The sequence below is a fragment of the Mesoplodon bidens genome, assembly GCF_964165515.1.
Source record: "Mesoplodon bidens genome assembly, chromosome: 6".
NCBI classification, from domain to species: domain Eukaryota; kingdom Metazoa; phylum Chordata; class Mammalia; order Artiodactyla; family Ziphiidae; genus Mesoplodon; species Mesoplodon bidens.
In genome coordinates, this window is record NC_138162.1 from 85619530 (window position 1) to 85637074 (window position 17545).

At 36.5% G+C, this 17545-nt stretch overlaps 1 protein-coding gene across 4 annotated transcripts in view; it reads right to left on the reverse strand.

Moving 5' to 3' along the window:
• PRUNE2 (prune homolog 2 with BCH domain) overlaps positions 1–17545 on the reverse strand; it is a 270129-nt gene that overhangs the window by 200436 nt on the left and 52148 nt on the right. For all 4 annotated transcript variants that reach the window (XM_081236833.1, XM_081236832.1, XM_081236831.1 and 1 more), the window contains exons 3-4: positions 14759–14961; positions 12241–12404 (exon numbers count right to left, since the gene is read on the reverse strand). In XM_081236833.1, coding sequence (XP_081092959.1) covers positions 12241–12404; positions 14759–14961 — 367 coding nt within the window. The remainder of the gene's footprint in view (positions 1–12240; positions 12405–14758; positions 14962–17545) is intronic.

Genomic DNA, 17545 nt, shown 5'->3' on the forward strand with positions numbered 1-17545 from the left:
AATCTTGCCATCTACCTGGAGATATATAGAACCTAGAGAATAGATACACGTTCACCATTAAAAATCCTGAAAAATCCCAAGCAAGTCATCCGGCTGCTCTGTTCCTATTTGCCTATTTTAAAAACAGAAATAATACTGCTTTCCCAGCTTATAAGGTTATATACTAAAAATCAATAAATGTAAACATCATAATGAAAAATAAATACTGCCAAAACACATTTAAAGCATCTCATTCATTCATTCACTCCTTTAGCAAAGAACTACTGAACACCTATTATAAGCCAGGCACTGTGCTAGATGGTAATGATTCATGACTGGACTAGAGCTAGCCTTGCCCCTTGAAGCTTATAGTAGTTTAGGAGATACAAAGAAGTAAACACATAAATTTTCAATATAAGGGGATAAGGAATATTGCTGAGGAAATACACAGTACTCTGAATCTAGTCAAGAATTTAGAAGTCAAAAAAGGTTTCCTAGAGAATGAGTTAATAAGCTAAGCTGAGATTTGAATGATAACTAGGAACTTAAGGTGAAGGCAAGGTAAAAGGGACATCATGACCCAGGTAGATCATATGCAAAGGCACTGAGGTGGGAGAGGGTTTGGCCAGTTCAAGAAATGGAAAGAAATTAATTAGAACTAGAGAGTACAGTCTTAAAGAAAAATGTTTGAAAAATCAGGTTGGAGAGGTAAACAGGGCTCAGGTCCTGAAGGGCCTTTCAAGTGATCTTAAAATTTGTCTTTCATATTCTAAGGGAAATGGAGAATCACTAGAATTTTAAGCAGGGAGAGGTAACATGCTCAAATTTATGTTTTTTAAGACTCACTCTGGCTACCATGAGGAAATGAATTAGACAAGGCATACTGGGAGAATCAGAAGGCTGTTTTAGATGAGAACTAAAGAAGAAGCAGTCAGTATGAAGGGAATTGAATAGATTCAAGGCAAATTATCATTTAAAGATGGGGCGGGGAGTAGCCAACTGGATTCTGAATATACCCTTTGGTCTGACAATTTCTGACATAAAACCTGAAATATAAGGATGATTTTTGCACTCTTAGTTAAGGCAATGGTGAATCTAAATTTCAAAAAAGATCTTCATACGTTTGCCAGATTACTTGTTCCAAGAACAAGGAGAAAATCTACATAAATTTTTTGGGAAAAATCTGTGAAGGCATCAGAGAGTTACCCAGGTGACTATCTTAGAAGCTACAATCCTGGAGAGAAAGTAAGTGCAAAGAGGTAAACCCAACGTTTGATGTTGCTTTTCCCCTCTGAGTGTTTGCTAATTCATATTGTAGCCAATCACCTGAGAAGATTAGCAGATCTAACAGCAGTTTCACAGAAGTAGGGAGACAAAAACTGGAGCTTAGAGCTCTCCACAGAGGAATCTTAAATATCCCAGGATTTGAGATGAGATCCCTGGAGAGAATGTCCCCACATCCTGGCATAAAGATTGGAAAAATACGGTCTGCAGGGCAAATATGACCTACTGCCTGTTTTTATAAATAAAGTTTTATTGGAACACAATCACACCCATTAATTTACGTATTTTTCATGGATTTTTTTGTGCTTTAATGACAGGGTTGCATAGTTGCAACAGAGACCACAGACCTGCAAAGTCTAAAATATTTACTATCTAATCCGACACAGAAAAAGTTTGCTGAGTCCTGCCTGTAAGAAAAGGGTGAAGCAAAAATAGACCAGTCTTCATGAAGCCTGAAATCCTGATTTGAATCAGCTCAAACACAGAATATATTAAGTTTATCTGACACTCTTCTAACTGCCTTTGAGGTGCAAAAGTAAATCCTTTCCATAGCAAAGGAATTTCATCATCTATAGCATCATCTCTACATTTTGCATATACATATTCAGCATTCAGTAAAAAATTACCAAGCATAAAGGAAATATAAACAAATGAATGGAAACTCCAGAGGAAAAAACTCTTGAGAAAAAGAATGGAAACAGAATCGGGGGAATAAAGAAATTAGCTGGAGAATTACAGAAGAGAATTAGAATCTATAAATAAAATGTTCAAAAGAAATTTTAAGGCTATAAATTTAATAACTGAACAAAAATATCTGTAAACAACAGATTATAGCAAGGAAAAAGTTAGCGAATTGAAAAATATCTTAGAAGAAAATATCCTCACTGACGCATGGAGAGAAAAATGGATAAAAATATAGAGATGAGCATAAGAAACATAGGTGACATAGAAAAAAGGTCTAAGATATATGTAATGGGAATTCCCCTTGGAAAGGAGAGAGAAAAATGGGCTGAAACAATATTTGAAAAACAGTGGTCAATCATTTTTCAAAATTAATGAAAGATACTACTCTAATACTCAAGATAAATTATGAACCCAAATAAGAATAAATACAAAGAAAAACACCTCTAGGCACACGACAGTGAAACAGCTAAAAATTACAGAGGGAAAAAGTTTTAAATCAGAGAAAAAGAAATATATTACTGTCAAAGGAACTACAATAAAACTGAGAGCTAATTTCATCTAAAATGATGAAAATCAGAAGACATTGGAATTACAGCTTCAAAGTGCTAATATAAAATAATTGCTGATGTTGAATTCTATACTGAAATATAAGAAAAAAATGAAGGCAAAATAAAGACATTTTCAGAAATATAAACTGGAAGAATTTGTCACAAGAAGGACCCACACTAACAAAACAGTAAAGGCAGAGGGAAATTTATAGATGGAAGCAAAGAAATGCAGGAAGGAAAGAACACTGGAGAATATAAATATGTGGGTAAGAATAAATCAATATTTACTATATAAAACATTTATAATATGGAGTTTAAAATATATGTGTAATTAAAATACATTTCAAAAAAATAAAGAAAATCTTAGTAAAAAAATAAAATGAAATAAAATACATTTCAATAGTAACAAATTGCAGAATGAACTAAGTAGAGATAAATTGCTCTAAGGTTCTTGGATGATCAGACAAGTGGCAAAAATATCGATTTACAAGAGATTTTAATGGTATTTTGTAATCTTTATTATAATGCTAAAATAATTTTCTAAAAAAGAATTCATAACTAGTAAGCTAATGGAAGGAAATGTAATAGTAGAAGTCCTTATTTAGTGTAATAGCACCAAAGAAATGAGAGGAAAAGGGGAAAATGTGAGATAAATAGAAAACAAATAGCAAAATGACAAATTAAACCCAAATGTTACAGCAATTATATTAATGTAAAGAGACAATTAGTGTTCAGTGGGTATAGAGTTTCAGTGTTGCAAGATGAAAAAGTTCTAGAGATCTGTTGCACAATAATGTGAATATACTTAACACTACTGAACCATACACTTCAAAATGTTTAAGATGGTAAATCTAATGTTATGTGTTTTTTACCAACAACAAACAAGTAAACAAAGTACTTCCATTAAAAGACAAAAATTATGAACCTGAATTTTAAAAACTACAATAGCAATATACTGTTTACAAGAGCACACCTTAGATATAATGATATTGAAAAACAAAGTAAAAGAATAGAAAAAGATGTAACATTGATATAATATACTATTATTAGATAAAGTAGACTCTGACAAGAAGAATTACTTGAAATTAAGACAAATATGTATTTATTATTAAACATTCAACCATCAGGTAGATACATCAATCCTAAATTTATATGAGCTAATAACATTACCTAATAGCTTCTAAATATGTAAAACAAAAAATTGGCAAAACTGGATGAAGAAGGAGATAAAAACACAGTCTCAGTGGGAAATTTTGCACACACATCTCTCAGCAACTCTAAGAATCAGCAGGAAAAAAAATCTGTAAATATACAGAATATTTGAGCAACATGAGTAACAAAGTTGACATAATTAACATAAATTGAACATTGTTATCAACAATGGCAGACTATACTTTCTTTTCTAATACAAATGAGACATTAACCAAAATTAACTACCTGTTGAGACAAAAAAATCAAGCCTTAACAAATTTCAAAGGATTAAAATCACATAGTTATATTCTGTGGCCATCATGAAAATAGTCTAAATATCAGTAATAAAACAAAACTAGAAAATTTCCAAATGTTTGAAAAATAAACAATGCACTTCTAAATAACTCATGGTAAAAGAAGAGATTACAACATAAATTACAATATATTTTAATTGAATAATAATGAAAATATGACATTTAGATTTGTAAGATGCAACTAAAGCTATGCTCTGAGGAAGTTTTATATCCTCAAAAGCATAAGATGTTAAAAAAACCTGAAAAATTCAACTAAAAAAATGTATAAGGAAGGATATAATAAAGGTAAGAGCAAAACTTAAAGACACAGGAAAGAAACACATATACAGAAAATAAAACAACAAATTGATACTTTGAAAAGACTAACCGTTTTTTAAAAACTGTTCAAGAAAAAGAGAGAGAAGAATGATAGAAGGTATAATTTTCCAGTATTAGGAATGAAACGTGACATACTACAGATTCTAACGACATTAAAAGAGAAGTACAACGTTAATAGATTTTAAATTTTAGAGGAAATGGACATTTCTGGAAAAACTCAACTTGCCAAAACTGGCAGGAAAAGAAATTTAAAATCTGGATGGTTTTGTATTTATTTTAAAATGAATCCATAGTTTAATAGCCACATTTCCACACATTTAAAAAATACTAATTTTATGCAAATTCTTCTGAAGATTAGAAAGAGAAAACACTTCCCAACTTATTTTCTGAATCCAGCATAATCTTCATACCAACACTCAACAGAAACATTACAAGAAATAAGTAGAGGCAGGTCTCTCTCATAAACATAGTTGCAAAAAAGTTTTTTAAAGCTAGTCCCAAATCAAATTAGCAATATATAATAGGATATTGTATTGTCACCAAATAGGGATTTCCTAGGAATTAAAGGACAAGTTAACATTCCAAAGTTAATTAATATAATTCACCACACTAATAGAAGAGAAAAATCAAATGACCACTTCAGTAGATGTCAAGTAATGAAACTACTTGATAAAATCCAAGATTTAATCATATAAAATCTCAGCCAAGTGGAAATAGAAGACAATTTCCCTAATTTGATGAAGGGTATTTGTAAAAACCAAATAAGGAAAGCAAACATTATATTTAACTGTGAAATATTGAAAGACTTCCACCTCGAATCAAGAATGAGACAAAGATGCCTTCTATTTCTATTTAACACTTCAATGTAAATCCTAGCACAGAGAAATAACATGGGTAAAAGAAGCAAAAGTATAAAGAAAGAAAAGGAAGAAATAAAAACTGACTTCTTCATAGATGGTATGTGTATGAACTTACAAATGAAAATACAAATGAATTATTCATTAATACAAATGAATTAATTAACTAGTAATACAAATAGTAATACAAATAAACTTAAAATAGTAAATAAATTTTGCAAGGTTGATGGATATAAGGTCAATAATACAACCCTTGGGGCTTCCCTGGTGGCGCAGTGGTTGAGAGTCTGCCTGCCGATGCAGGGGACATGGGTTCGTGCCCCGGTCCGGGAAGATCCCACATGCCGCGGAGTGGCTAGGCCCGTGAGCCATGACCACTGAGCCTGCGGGTCTGGAGACTGTGCTCCGCAACGGGAGAAGCCACAACAGCGAGAGGCCCATGTACCGAAAAAAAAAAAAATAGTAACAAACATTTCATTCCATTAGGAAAAAAAAATCAACCGCATATTCTTTGTTCAAAAGAATGGAGAAGTAAAGGACCTCTTGCCAAAAGCAACTGCAGTGCATTAATATTAGACATGATCTAATGAAGTCAGAAGTTGTTTGGGGAAAACATTCACCACAGTCAAGGCATATGCTGCATGATAAATTCTTAGCAGAAAAGAAGGGATTTTATTTTATTTTATTTTATTTTATTTTATTTTTTTGCGGTACACGGGCCTCTCACTGTTGTGGCCTCTCCCGTTGCGGAACACAGGCTCTGGACGCGCAGGCTCAGCGGCCATGGCTCACGGGCCCAGCTGCTCCACGGCATGTGGGATCTTCCCGGACCGGGGCACGAACCCGTGTCCCCTGCATCGGCAAGCGGACTCTCAACCACTGCGCCACCAGGGAAGCCCAAGAAGGGATTTTAAACCTCTTTCCTGTTTCACCTGGGATCATTTTCTTTTTCATACTGAAACAAAAAAAAAATTAAAGGATGAATAATAGAGAGAGGGTGGGAAGGGGAAAGGAGAAGGAAGGAGAAAAAAATAGAAATTACAATTTAGCTTATATTTTTGCCTCAACAGTGATAAAAAGGGAGCATATTATTCAAATGCTTAGTAATCTTTTTTTTAATAGTCATCTTTTCATTTTTTAAATTTGTTTTTGGCTGTGTTGGGTCTTCGTTTCTGTGCGAGGGTTTTGTCTAGTTGCGGCGAGCGGGGGCCACTCTTCATCGTGGTGCGTGGCCCTCTTCACTATCGCAGCCTCTCTTGTTGCGGAGCACAGGCTCCAGAGGCGCAGGCTCAGTAGTTGTGGCTCACGGGCCTAGTTGCTCCGCGGCATGTGGGATCTTCCCAGACCCGGGCTTGAACCCGTGTCCCCTGCATTAGCAGGCAGATTCTCAACCACTGCGCCACCAGGGAAGCCCCACTTAGTAATCTTATAAATTTAAAATGTCTGAATTTAAGAATAAAATTTATCTTTATGTGGCAAAAGAAATAATTAACCCTCTAAGGTTGAGGAAATGTTCTGGTTTTATATCTTGCAGAAAAAATAATTTCTTTCCCCTTCCCCCAACATAGGCCATCCCTCTTCCTAAGCAAAACAGCCGCTTAATTCCTTTCGGACTTTGTAACCATTTTGGGAGATAGATGATTCACTCTTTGGGCAAGAGAGAAAAAAAAAAAAAAAAGAAAGAAAAAAACTGGCTCTGTTCCTTTCCTATTTTTCGTCCTTAAAAGGATATTCTTGAAGCTGTTAATCTAGGCTACAAAAATAGAAAGCAACAATTCTTTATTAAAGTTGAAATGGAATGACCACCAGAAGGAGAGAGTTGTTTCTTTAAAACCTAAGGCATAGTTTTTCCGCGTCCTAAGCTAAGAACAATTGCTGTTATCTGTTTCACTATTCAAGTTGTGGCTCTATCAAGGCTTTATACACATAAACATGAAAGGCCGGGTGAAGTGTGGTTTTGATCAGTGGCTGCAATCTCATCATTACCAGCTGGTTCTGGGAAGCACACACACACATATGTGGGCACACAAACCCCCAATGCGATGATTCAGCAATTTAATGGACCTTAAATTTGGCAATTACCCTCTAGTAAACATTTCTGCAGGAAATAAAAGAATACAGGTTGAGGAGTCTGGCAGGTCTATAATTGTTTGCTCTTGGTGCAAACCCACGGCATAACCAAACACCAAGTTTAGGCCACCATGACTGTATAATGTGACTTTTAGATAGAACAGGTTGCAGCTTGTTTGAAAATGATAACAATAAAATCCTAGAAGCAGGTAGTAGGAGGAAGAAAGTAGGAAGAGAAGGAGGAGATGAAAAGAAAAGTCAGAAGAAAAGAAAAAAAAAAACAAAGAAACAGGAACCACAACAGCAAAAACAGAGGTGGGAAGGGGATGAAAAGACACATTTCCAAAAATCAGGGTTACTTATGGTCTCATCTGAATGAGCACATTCTTTTCTTAGACAAATAATTTCTTACACAAATAATTAGAACGTAATCTCCATAAGTAAATCTATGCCTTTTCAGATGAAAGCGATGCTAATGATGTGTATCCTGAAATTTCTAAGTTTGAGGTATGTCCTACTAAAAGACAACAGCAAGACCTAGCTATTGTAAGAAGTATTAATTCAAGAAAACACAAATTATGTCAACTTTGTTAAATCCCCTACAGAGCCTGAACACATATTAGCCATGGCTGGGTCACCTGTTGACATTTATCCATAACTCTCCTGCCAAGGTCCATATGATAGTATGACAGGGGAGATTATTAGATAAACACAGCAGGTTATTTCTACATTGGCAACTTGATACCTACTTCTAATCAGTATACAAATGATCTTTTAACAGCATCCATAATAATCAGGTTCTATCTCCATATTTGAATATAATATTATCACATAATGCAAACATTTGGATATACAGCTACAGCAGTGAGTATAAGACTACAAAAGATTCCAATATGACTGATTTTAAGTATTGATATCCTGTATTTAGAGAAAAACATCAGCATGTATAAAAAAGAGATTTGGAACAGGAAATACATTTACTAGACAAGATGAAGCTGATTAAAACCATCCCTATATGCTGACTGAGGAGCAGAAAGTGTGTGATGCACTCTGCCCAGTTCCTGTATAAAATGCTATTACATATGTAAAAGTTGGAGGATGCCTATGACTATTAGGTGTCTTTTCAAGAAGACTGACATAAGGAAAAAACCTCTAGACTTAGACATTCTTTAAATAAGGAACTGGTATATGTGTTTGTTTTAGTAATAATATGAATTTTACAATTAATTATATTTCTATTTCTTCATTGACTCCAGGAAGCTCATATTCAAACTTTCAAACAGAACACTTTTACTCCTCCAAATTTATTTATTTGTATGTTTCCTGACTCTGACCCTTTTTTCTGTTTTGTTATATTTACATGCATTTTTGTAAGCCACTTCAAATATTCCATGGAAGAAGAAAGGGCACAAAAAATAAAATGAATAAATAATAGATGATAGATAGCTGACCAATGCAAATAGATACTACATTTAATATAAATATAGAGATCTAATAACAACGAGAGTGTATACTACATGATTCCATCTATATAATATACAAAACAGACAAAAACCAATCTCTAGTGTTATGGGGGACACATAGGGGTGGTAAAATTTAAAGAAAAGCAGGAAAGTGTGTGCCGTAAAAATCAGGATATTGGTTACCCTTACTTAGTTAGAGAGGGAGTGAGTGGTGATGGGGAGGGGCACAAAGCAGTCATCTTGTTCTACTTCTTAACCTGGTTAATTGTTAAAAGGGTGCCCCTTTTGTGATATTTCACTGAGCTGTATATTTATATTTTTATATTTATGTTTTGTATTCTTTTTTGTGCATGTATTATACTCCATGAAAGGGTTAACCTTATATATATAAAATGGACAACCAAAAGATGAAAATAAAAACAAATGTTCGCAAAATACGAAAACAAGGATTTCTAAAGGTTAAAAAAGTGGGGGGTATTATTGGAAGAAACAATGTTCAAATTCTGGACATTGAGAATATTGTAGGGGTGGGCTGGAATGAAATGGAAATTACAATATCATAGTACCAATTAAATCAATATAGTCATAAAAACAGAAACTATATAAACAATCTTGCAAAATTCATTTTGTGACAGGATTTATTGAGGGTCTATTATATGACAGGCACAGTTCCAGGCACCAAAGATAAGAACAGTGGAACAGGAGGCTCAATCTTTTGCACATTAAGGAACACACAGAAAATTAGATTTCTTTTTCAGCCTACCAGGCTAGGAGGCATACTTAGGGTCCTCTCCAAGAACTGAGGGGATCAATATCTTGGCCCACTTGAAATCCACTTACAGCACACCAGTGTGCCTCAGCATGATGGATTTTAGGATATGATCATGGGAATGAAAGGCAAAGAACAATCAAATTGATTAAGTGCTTAGTTTGGAGTATATTCAGATTTTTTTGGCACAAAGTTTATAAAAATATATCTTCCATAGAGGTCCAATTATGCTGTTTTTAAAGCTTCTTTCAAGTCTTGACTGTAAATATTTAACCCTCTTGACATCTGGAAACAGACATTTTCAAAATTCTTTATGGCAAAGGTGAGTGTAGAAATTTGCATCCCTTCAAGACCTAGAAGAATGTATAATACATGTTCGACATGTGTGTCAAATTAATGATCATTTTGAGCACCCCAAAATACAAAATAACATAGCTATTTCCAGAGAAAACTCTTTAGAAAGAATTATGTTATGAAAATAATGAATACTAAAATTATTTACAGGCACATAAAAAAAGTTCCCTTTAAAACTTCCCTGTAGGTTTGGTGTTAATACATGATTGGAAAACTATAAAATCTAAGTTTGAGTTTAGTGAACATAGCAAAATTCGACTTGATTCCTTTCTTATATTTATTAAAGATTCAAGAGGTTTAAAAAATTGGCCCATTGCCCTTCTCACTCTGAACGTTTCAGTTACCTTTTTAAAGTCAAACTCCTCAGATCATAATCCTTCCGTTCCCTTTTGGCCAAACTGTTCAGTGATGTTTCACCTCCCTTCCACATAATGTATACATGCGTATGCACACGCACACACTTTGGTCAAAGGTCCCCAGAGCCCTCTTTCCACTATAATAAGACACCCATATCTACTACCTCCCAGGCTTCAGTGACTCTGGCTTCCTCATGACAGCATCTGTATTGGCAGTCTTTTTTTTTTTTTTTTTTTTTTTTTTTTTTTTTTTGCGGTACGTGGGCCTCTCACTGTTGGGGCCTCTCCCATTGCAGAGCACAGGCTCCGGATGCACAGGCTTAGCGGCCATGGCTCACGGGCCCAGCCGCTCCACGGTATGTGGGATCTTCCCGGACCGGGGCACGAACCCATGTCCCCTGCATCGGCAGGCGGACTCTCAACCACTGCGCCACCAGGGAAGCCCTGTATTGGCAGTCTTCACTGGTAGAGGCACTGTATCTGTTCAAATTCCAATTTCCAAGCAACAAGGAAGTGATGTCCCTATCCTGCCAGCTTTCCAGTGCCATCTCAAGCCCAAAGTTATGAAAAATATCTGATGATAAGAAAAACCAAGGTCCTTTACCACAGTTCTAATTCTTGGTAGCTTTGAAAACTAAAACTAAGGTAACTAACAAGAGGGTCTGCATCCCTTCTAATTCCCTAAATCTGAATATCATCATCGTTATCATCATCATCATTGTCAACAACAAAATCATATCTTTGTTCCAATGTACTGCAGTTTGATATTATTTTTTACTTATAGAAAATCATGAACTACTCCTTGACTACATTTCTTTCCTACTAAACAACACGTGTATTTTTTTGAACAATAAACCAAACTTCTTAGTTTGTAAAATGTTTAAACAGCATATTCTCTAGTGTTTGCCTGCACCACATATTTGCACTGCCAAACAACTTCCTTCTTGGCCGAGATCCCCGATCGCCTTTATTTCCCTTCTGCTCTGTCATAAATAAATGATTGCGCTTATTTAGTTTACTTGAAGGCACAGTTTCCCAGAGAGCAGTTTTACAGATGTCCAGAGCCAGAAAAGTATTTAAAACAGGTTGACTGGGGCCGTTGGTTCTAAGACATTTGTCAGAACTATAGAAGTCTAGAACCTTGTTCTCTCCAGATTCTCGTAGAAGTAGAGGAAGCAAAGGAAAAAGGCCTTAAAAGAGTTGTCACGTATTCTTGGGCTTCTCTTTCCTTTTTTAATTCTTTCAGCCTGTTAATCACTGCTTTTCACTTTCCTATGTCAAATACTTCTGAGAAAAGTCTTTGTCTACCATGTTCAAGATGGATTGTTGGAAGGAGAAAAAAAAAGCTTTATACAAAACTCCAAACTGCCCTACATAAGATAATATGGAGTTTTTGTGGTTAATTTTGTGGCACCAAAGTCAACTGACAATTTCCCGCTTGGAAACCACTTTTTAGAAGCAATGGGCTCCACTGAGGAAGACGAAAGAGAGATGAGGAGGATAATTGACGATGGTGTGCTTAAGGCAGGCTGGTGAAGGTGGAAAACACTACATGATGGGGGGAGAAGGAGGTGGCAATCTGACCATAAAAGCCCTGCACAATATCACCAAAATGAAGGTGTGTAACTTTGCCATCCAAGCTGTATTATATAAACGTATAAGGCACGTATAAGTACCAGCAGATATTTCCATGTAGGGGTGTGGAATTCTGGCCCATATCCACTCTGTTCTGGAGCAAGAATCACCTCTGGAAGCTGTTAGGTGGCCAGAGGAGCTATTCCCGCTCCCCAGCAGAAGTGCAGCGGGTCCATTTAATATGCTGATCTGGTGCAAGAGCAAAGATCCTTCATGCCTGTTTCTAAATGCACATTTTTAATATTCAATATAATGCTACTCTTTAACAAACCCTTTACTCCCTGCCTCTCTGATGAAGCTTCCCGTGGTCTTGAAAGGGATTGTTAACCCAAGAATGGATCGCACTCTTTCTGCATGAGCGAGTCAAGAGACACTCCATTAAGCCTTCCAGTATTTAATAGAAAGAGTCATCTCTCACCTCTGAGCAGATGAGCCAGCTGCTCGGTGATGAGCTCGGGAGCCTCCTGGAGAATCTCTTTCGCCACCAGAGAGGAGGAAGACTCTCGGTACTCAAACCCGGCATCACCCTGCTCAACTGGATTAATGACCTTGACGACTGCTGATTCTAAAGTTTTGTCCTCACTGTAAAGCAAATGGAGGAAAGGAAGAGGAAGAGATATGGCATGTTTTCTTACTTTTTGGAATTATTTAACCTCTGCTTCCACACAAATGACCTCCTCTCAATAGCCAAATACATATGTATGTTCACATGACTTATTCTATGTGTTATCACATTTCATTTCAACTAATCACCTCCCCAAGAGTCTTAGAAGACCTTCACACCTTAGTACCTCTTCACACCTCTTGTTTTGCTGTTGGACATAATAATAACAACAATAATAATCATTGTTATAGCTAATATTTACTGAGCTTCCACTACAGGTCAGACACTATATATAATAAATACTTTCAGAGAATTATCACATTTTATACCATAAAATGACCCTATTCAATGGGTTCTATTAAAATCCCCATTTTACAATGGGGGGAAAGGCATGAAAAGGTTAAGAAACGTGACTAAGACAACATGGGGAATATAACCAATATTTTGTAAAAACTGTAAATGGAGTGTAACCTTTAAAAATTGTATAAAAAAATAAAATAAGATAAAATAAAAGTGACCAAGGTCACATAGCTAGTAAGTAGACTACTTGTATTTAAACTCTATCTAGTTCCAAAGTTCACACATCCAGTTATGGTGCTGGAGGAAAAAATACTACTGGCTTATTTATTTCCACATCATTCTTCTTACATGAGATAGAGCTGGCTTTTATCGAAGGCAGGAAGAAAGATGTGGATAAAACTGTATTCTTCCTGTCTGCCAAAAACCAAAGAACGGCAAATGAAGAAAATGATCTCAATTTGATTTTGAAAAACATTCTATTTCATAAACAATCCAAAAGCCAGAATTCACAACTTCAGTCTCAAAACCAGCACAGTTTCCATTTTAATTGGTAACAAAACTCTCCCTAAGATCTTGACTGAAACACATGTTTCACAGTTCACTCCTTTGGCTTCCTGAATTGTTTTTGTCCACATCTACTTGTGTTATAGTTGGTTTGAAAAAGTTAACACGTAAATTTAGTCAAGCATGTGATCATCCTGAACACTAATAACTGAAGTCAGTCAAATAACCTATGAATAAGTCTCAGCCAGTTGTCAACAACTGATTGATAAATATTATTCAAAAGAATTTTGTGTGTTTCAAATAACATGGGGATAAAAACAGCCCACACAGGCAGATTATTTTCCAAACTCTTTATAACTGAATCAACTGCATGACTGATTCAGCGTATTCATCCCTAAAGATGCTTCCTTAAGAAGGTTAGATTAAAAATTAGATACTTGTACACGTTTTTATTTCATGTATACTAAGATCAGTGTCCACTGGTGAATGTCATCAATGATTAGCAAATTGGCAAAATGTGCAAAAAAACTATCATCTCAAACTACTGGGGACTCTTCACTCATTAGCAACAGAGAGCTTATCAAAATAGGACTCTTGGGCTTCCCTGGTGGCGCAGTGGTTGAGAGTCCGCCTGCCGATGCAGAGAACGCGGGTTCGTGCCCCGGTCCGGGAGGATCCCACATGCCGCGGAGCAGCTGGGCCCGTGAGCTATGGCCGCTGAGCCTGCGCGTCCGGAGCCTGTGCTCCGCAACGGGAGAGGCCACAACAGTGAGAGGCCCACGTACCACAAAAAAAAAAAAAAAAAAAAAAAAAATAGGACTCTTTGCGATGGGCTGTAAGGTCCTTGAAAGCAGGGAATTTGTCTCATTCCTCTTTATGTACCTGTAGATTCATGTACCAGTTAGCAACCCCTAAGGACTTATTGAAGGAAGCAGAAGACCCATGTTCTCGTCCAAGCTCTTCTACTAACTGCATGTGGTACTTTGGGCAAGTCATTTGCAACACTGGGTTTCAGGTTTCTTGTCCATAAAATAAGGAGTTCAAATTACATGAACTATCAAAAATCCATCCTTCTTTTATAGTATAATGCTATGAATAAATGAGCCAGTGATCAAAGGGCTTTCATAGCCCATGTACATAATTTTCCATTTCACTACTGAGATAAGAATCTTTCAGTTTTACTTAGTGTTTAATTTCAATCTTCATTATACATTTTCAGCAACAATACATAAGACTGTCGCGTTGCTATAAGAAAGTGTTTGAAATGATTTAAAATTATAATTTTGATCTATTTTACAAGAACTTTCCACTCAAAGATGTCATATTTGAAATGCCAAAGTAAAAACAGAGAATTGGCATAGCCTGAATTTTGACGTAAGAGAAAAAACACATTCCCTTTCCTGTGAATGTCCTTGGCCTTTAATACATCTCCCTAAACTACAAAAATCCTGAACAGGGTAACACTTTGCACAAAAGAACCTTTGTTAAAAGATCAAACCTCCCTCCAGAGCCTCATGTGAAGCCTTACCTCGCCAGCATATTGCTGCCAACAAGTGTTAGAGATAACTTCCCTTCATCATTTAGCTGATGCAGATTAATTTCATCTCGGAATATGTGGAATGATTCAGAGATATTTAGCTCTTCTAAAATAAACCTTGTCTCGGTGAAGTAGCTGAATTCCGTTCTTGATATGTTCAGCACGGGCAAACAGAGAACCTCGGGTGGGCTGACCTACCAGGAAAAAAAGTTGACTGAATCACTGACAGCAGCAGGAGGAAAGAATACAACTACATTTTCTCAAACCTGAGGATAACTGGAAGGGGAACGAAAGTCCTTTGGCCTCGCTAAACCACTTGACATTCATAACCAGCTTTTCCTGAACCCAATTAGCGGAGAATTTTCCTTGGGTAAGTGGCCCCTAATTTTTTTTAACCTCTTGTTACTCCACTTCTCGTGCCTTTCTTGAAATATTTTATGTCTCTTTGCACCCCTTCCACGACTGAAAAATATACATACACATGCTCTTCTTCATAGGAAACAAATTCACATGTCTTTATGGAATCAGCAGAAAATTAGAATGATTACAGCAGGATAGGTAAAGACTGTGGTGACACAGAAGGCCTATATGACCCATCTATATTGGATGCCTGCCACTTGGCTCCAGCCAATTGTTTCCATGCAGAAAATTCAGGTCCAGGATAGGTAAATCTTTCAATTACTCAAGAAAAGCTAGAAATCTTGATTTGGGGGTATTATCTGTGATGTTTAATTGTTACAATTAACTTTTTAATTAAAAATACTGTGTAGGAGGGGAATTCCCTGGTGGTCCAGTGGTTAAGACTCCACACTTCCAACGCAGGGGGCACGGGTTCGATCCCTGGTCGGGGAACTAAGATCCCACATGCTGCACGGCAAGGCCAAAAATATATATATATATATACTGTGTAGGTTAGTTAAAACTTATATGAGCCAAAATCTGGCCCACAGACTAGCAGACTGTGATTTCTATTAATTTCTTATATTATTTTTAAAAATCTTATGTTAACAAACCTCTTTAAAAAAACTGTAGTGATGGGGGAAACAGGAGATGGGTAGACGTTAGAGAATTTCAGTTTCACAATAATAAACTTATTTTTCCATAGGAATTTTTAAAATGAAGGTGCTTTTAAAAATGACTATGGGGCTTCCCTGGTGGCACAGTGGTTGAGAGTCCACCTGCCGATGCAGAGGACACGGGTTCGTGCCCCGGTCCGGGAGGATCCCACATGCCGCGGAGCGGCTGGGCCCATGAGCCATGGCCACTGAGCCTGCACGTCTGGAGCCTGTGCTCCGCAATGGGAGAGGCCACAACAGTGAGAGGCCCGCGTACCGCAAAAAAAAAAAAAAAAAAAAAAAAAAAAAAAGACTATGAGTCTATAGCAATAAACCCTAAATATCGCTGAGAGAATGTGGGTTTTGGGAGCACTGAATTTTTGCATAAAGTAAATGGCCTTTGTTCTCTCGTCATCATCAGCTCTGTCACAAGCCTAGTATTTGTTATACAGTTTTAACATCTTTATCATCCATCTCCCCTTCCTAGCAGGGATTTTTGTCTTTTTTGTTCAGTTATGTTTTTCAGTGCATAAAATGGTCTGGCACAAAGTAGGTAACACATATTTTTTGAGTGGAATAAATGAATCACCTACTGCTATGGTATACAAAGCACAAAGCCATTCCAACAAGGTGGTTTTTATTCCACCTGTCAGGCTAATACAGAATCACAATAATGTAATAATTATTAGCAATTTATGCATAGCAAGTTGTTTTTCTTATTAATTGAAAGAGTTATATCTAACTCCTGATACTGAAACTTGAGTCAAGAGCCATGTGGCCTGAGCCTATCCTGGCAGGACCTATTCTGGAGTTGGAGTCAGAAAAACTAGGTTCTAGCCCCAGCCTCTGCTGTGTGACTTTGAGAAAGCTATTTTTCTTTCTGAACCTCAGTTTTCTCCATCCATAGAATGGGGCTTATCTACCAGAGTGAAAAGTATTTAAACAGTCAAACATGTGAAGCTGCAAACTCTGTCCTTCTCCTATGTGTTAATACTCTGAGAGGGAGTAGCCAGGTTCTCAGGAAAAATTAAAATGGAGATGCAGACCTGTGATAGGGGGCAGGGTCCAGTAAATTAAGAGGAAGACACAGATACTTAACAAATTCCCAGTATGTGACCCATCACTAATTACATATTGGTCCCCATGCTTAGTAGCGAGCCTTAGAAGAGAGAGAAAAGAGGCCACACATCTCTTTATCTATTTTACTATTACAATTAGTTTTCTCACTCCTTTTGTTGGATGTTATTATATTCATTTAGGACACTGTAGCTGTTGGTGGTGGTGTCATTATTATTATATAATTTCCTTAAGAGTCCATGCCATGGTCAGTCTAAAAACCAGTCTGGTTCAGTCAACTCTATGTTCTCAAGACATGCAACACCTTCTAGAAGTCAAAAAACCCAGTTAAATCATTAATCATTAGAGAAATACAAATCAAAACTACAATGAGATATCATCTCACACTGGTCAGAATGGCCATCATCAAAAAATCTACAAACAATAAATGCTGGAGAGGGTGTGGAGAAAAGGGAACCCTCTAGCACTGTTGGTGGGAATCTAAATTGATATAGCCACTATGGAGAACAGTATGCAGGTTCCTTAAAAACTAAAAATAGAACTACCATACGACCCAGCAATCCTACTACTGGGCATATACCCTGAGAAAACCATAATTCAAAAAGAGTCATGTACCAAAATATTCACTGCAGCTCTATTTACAATA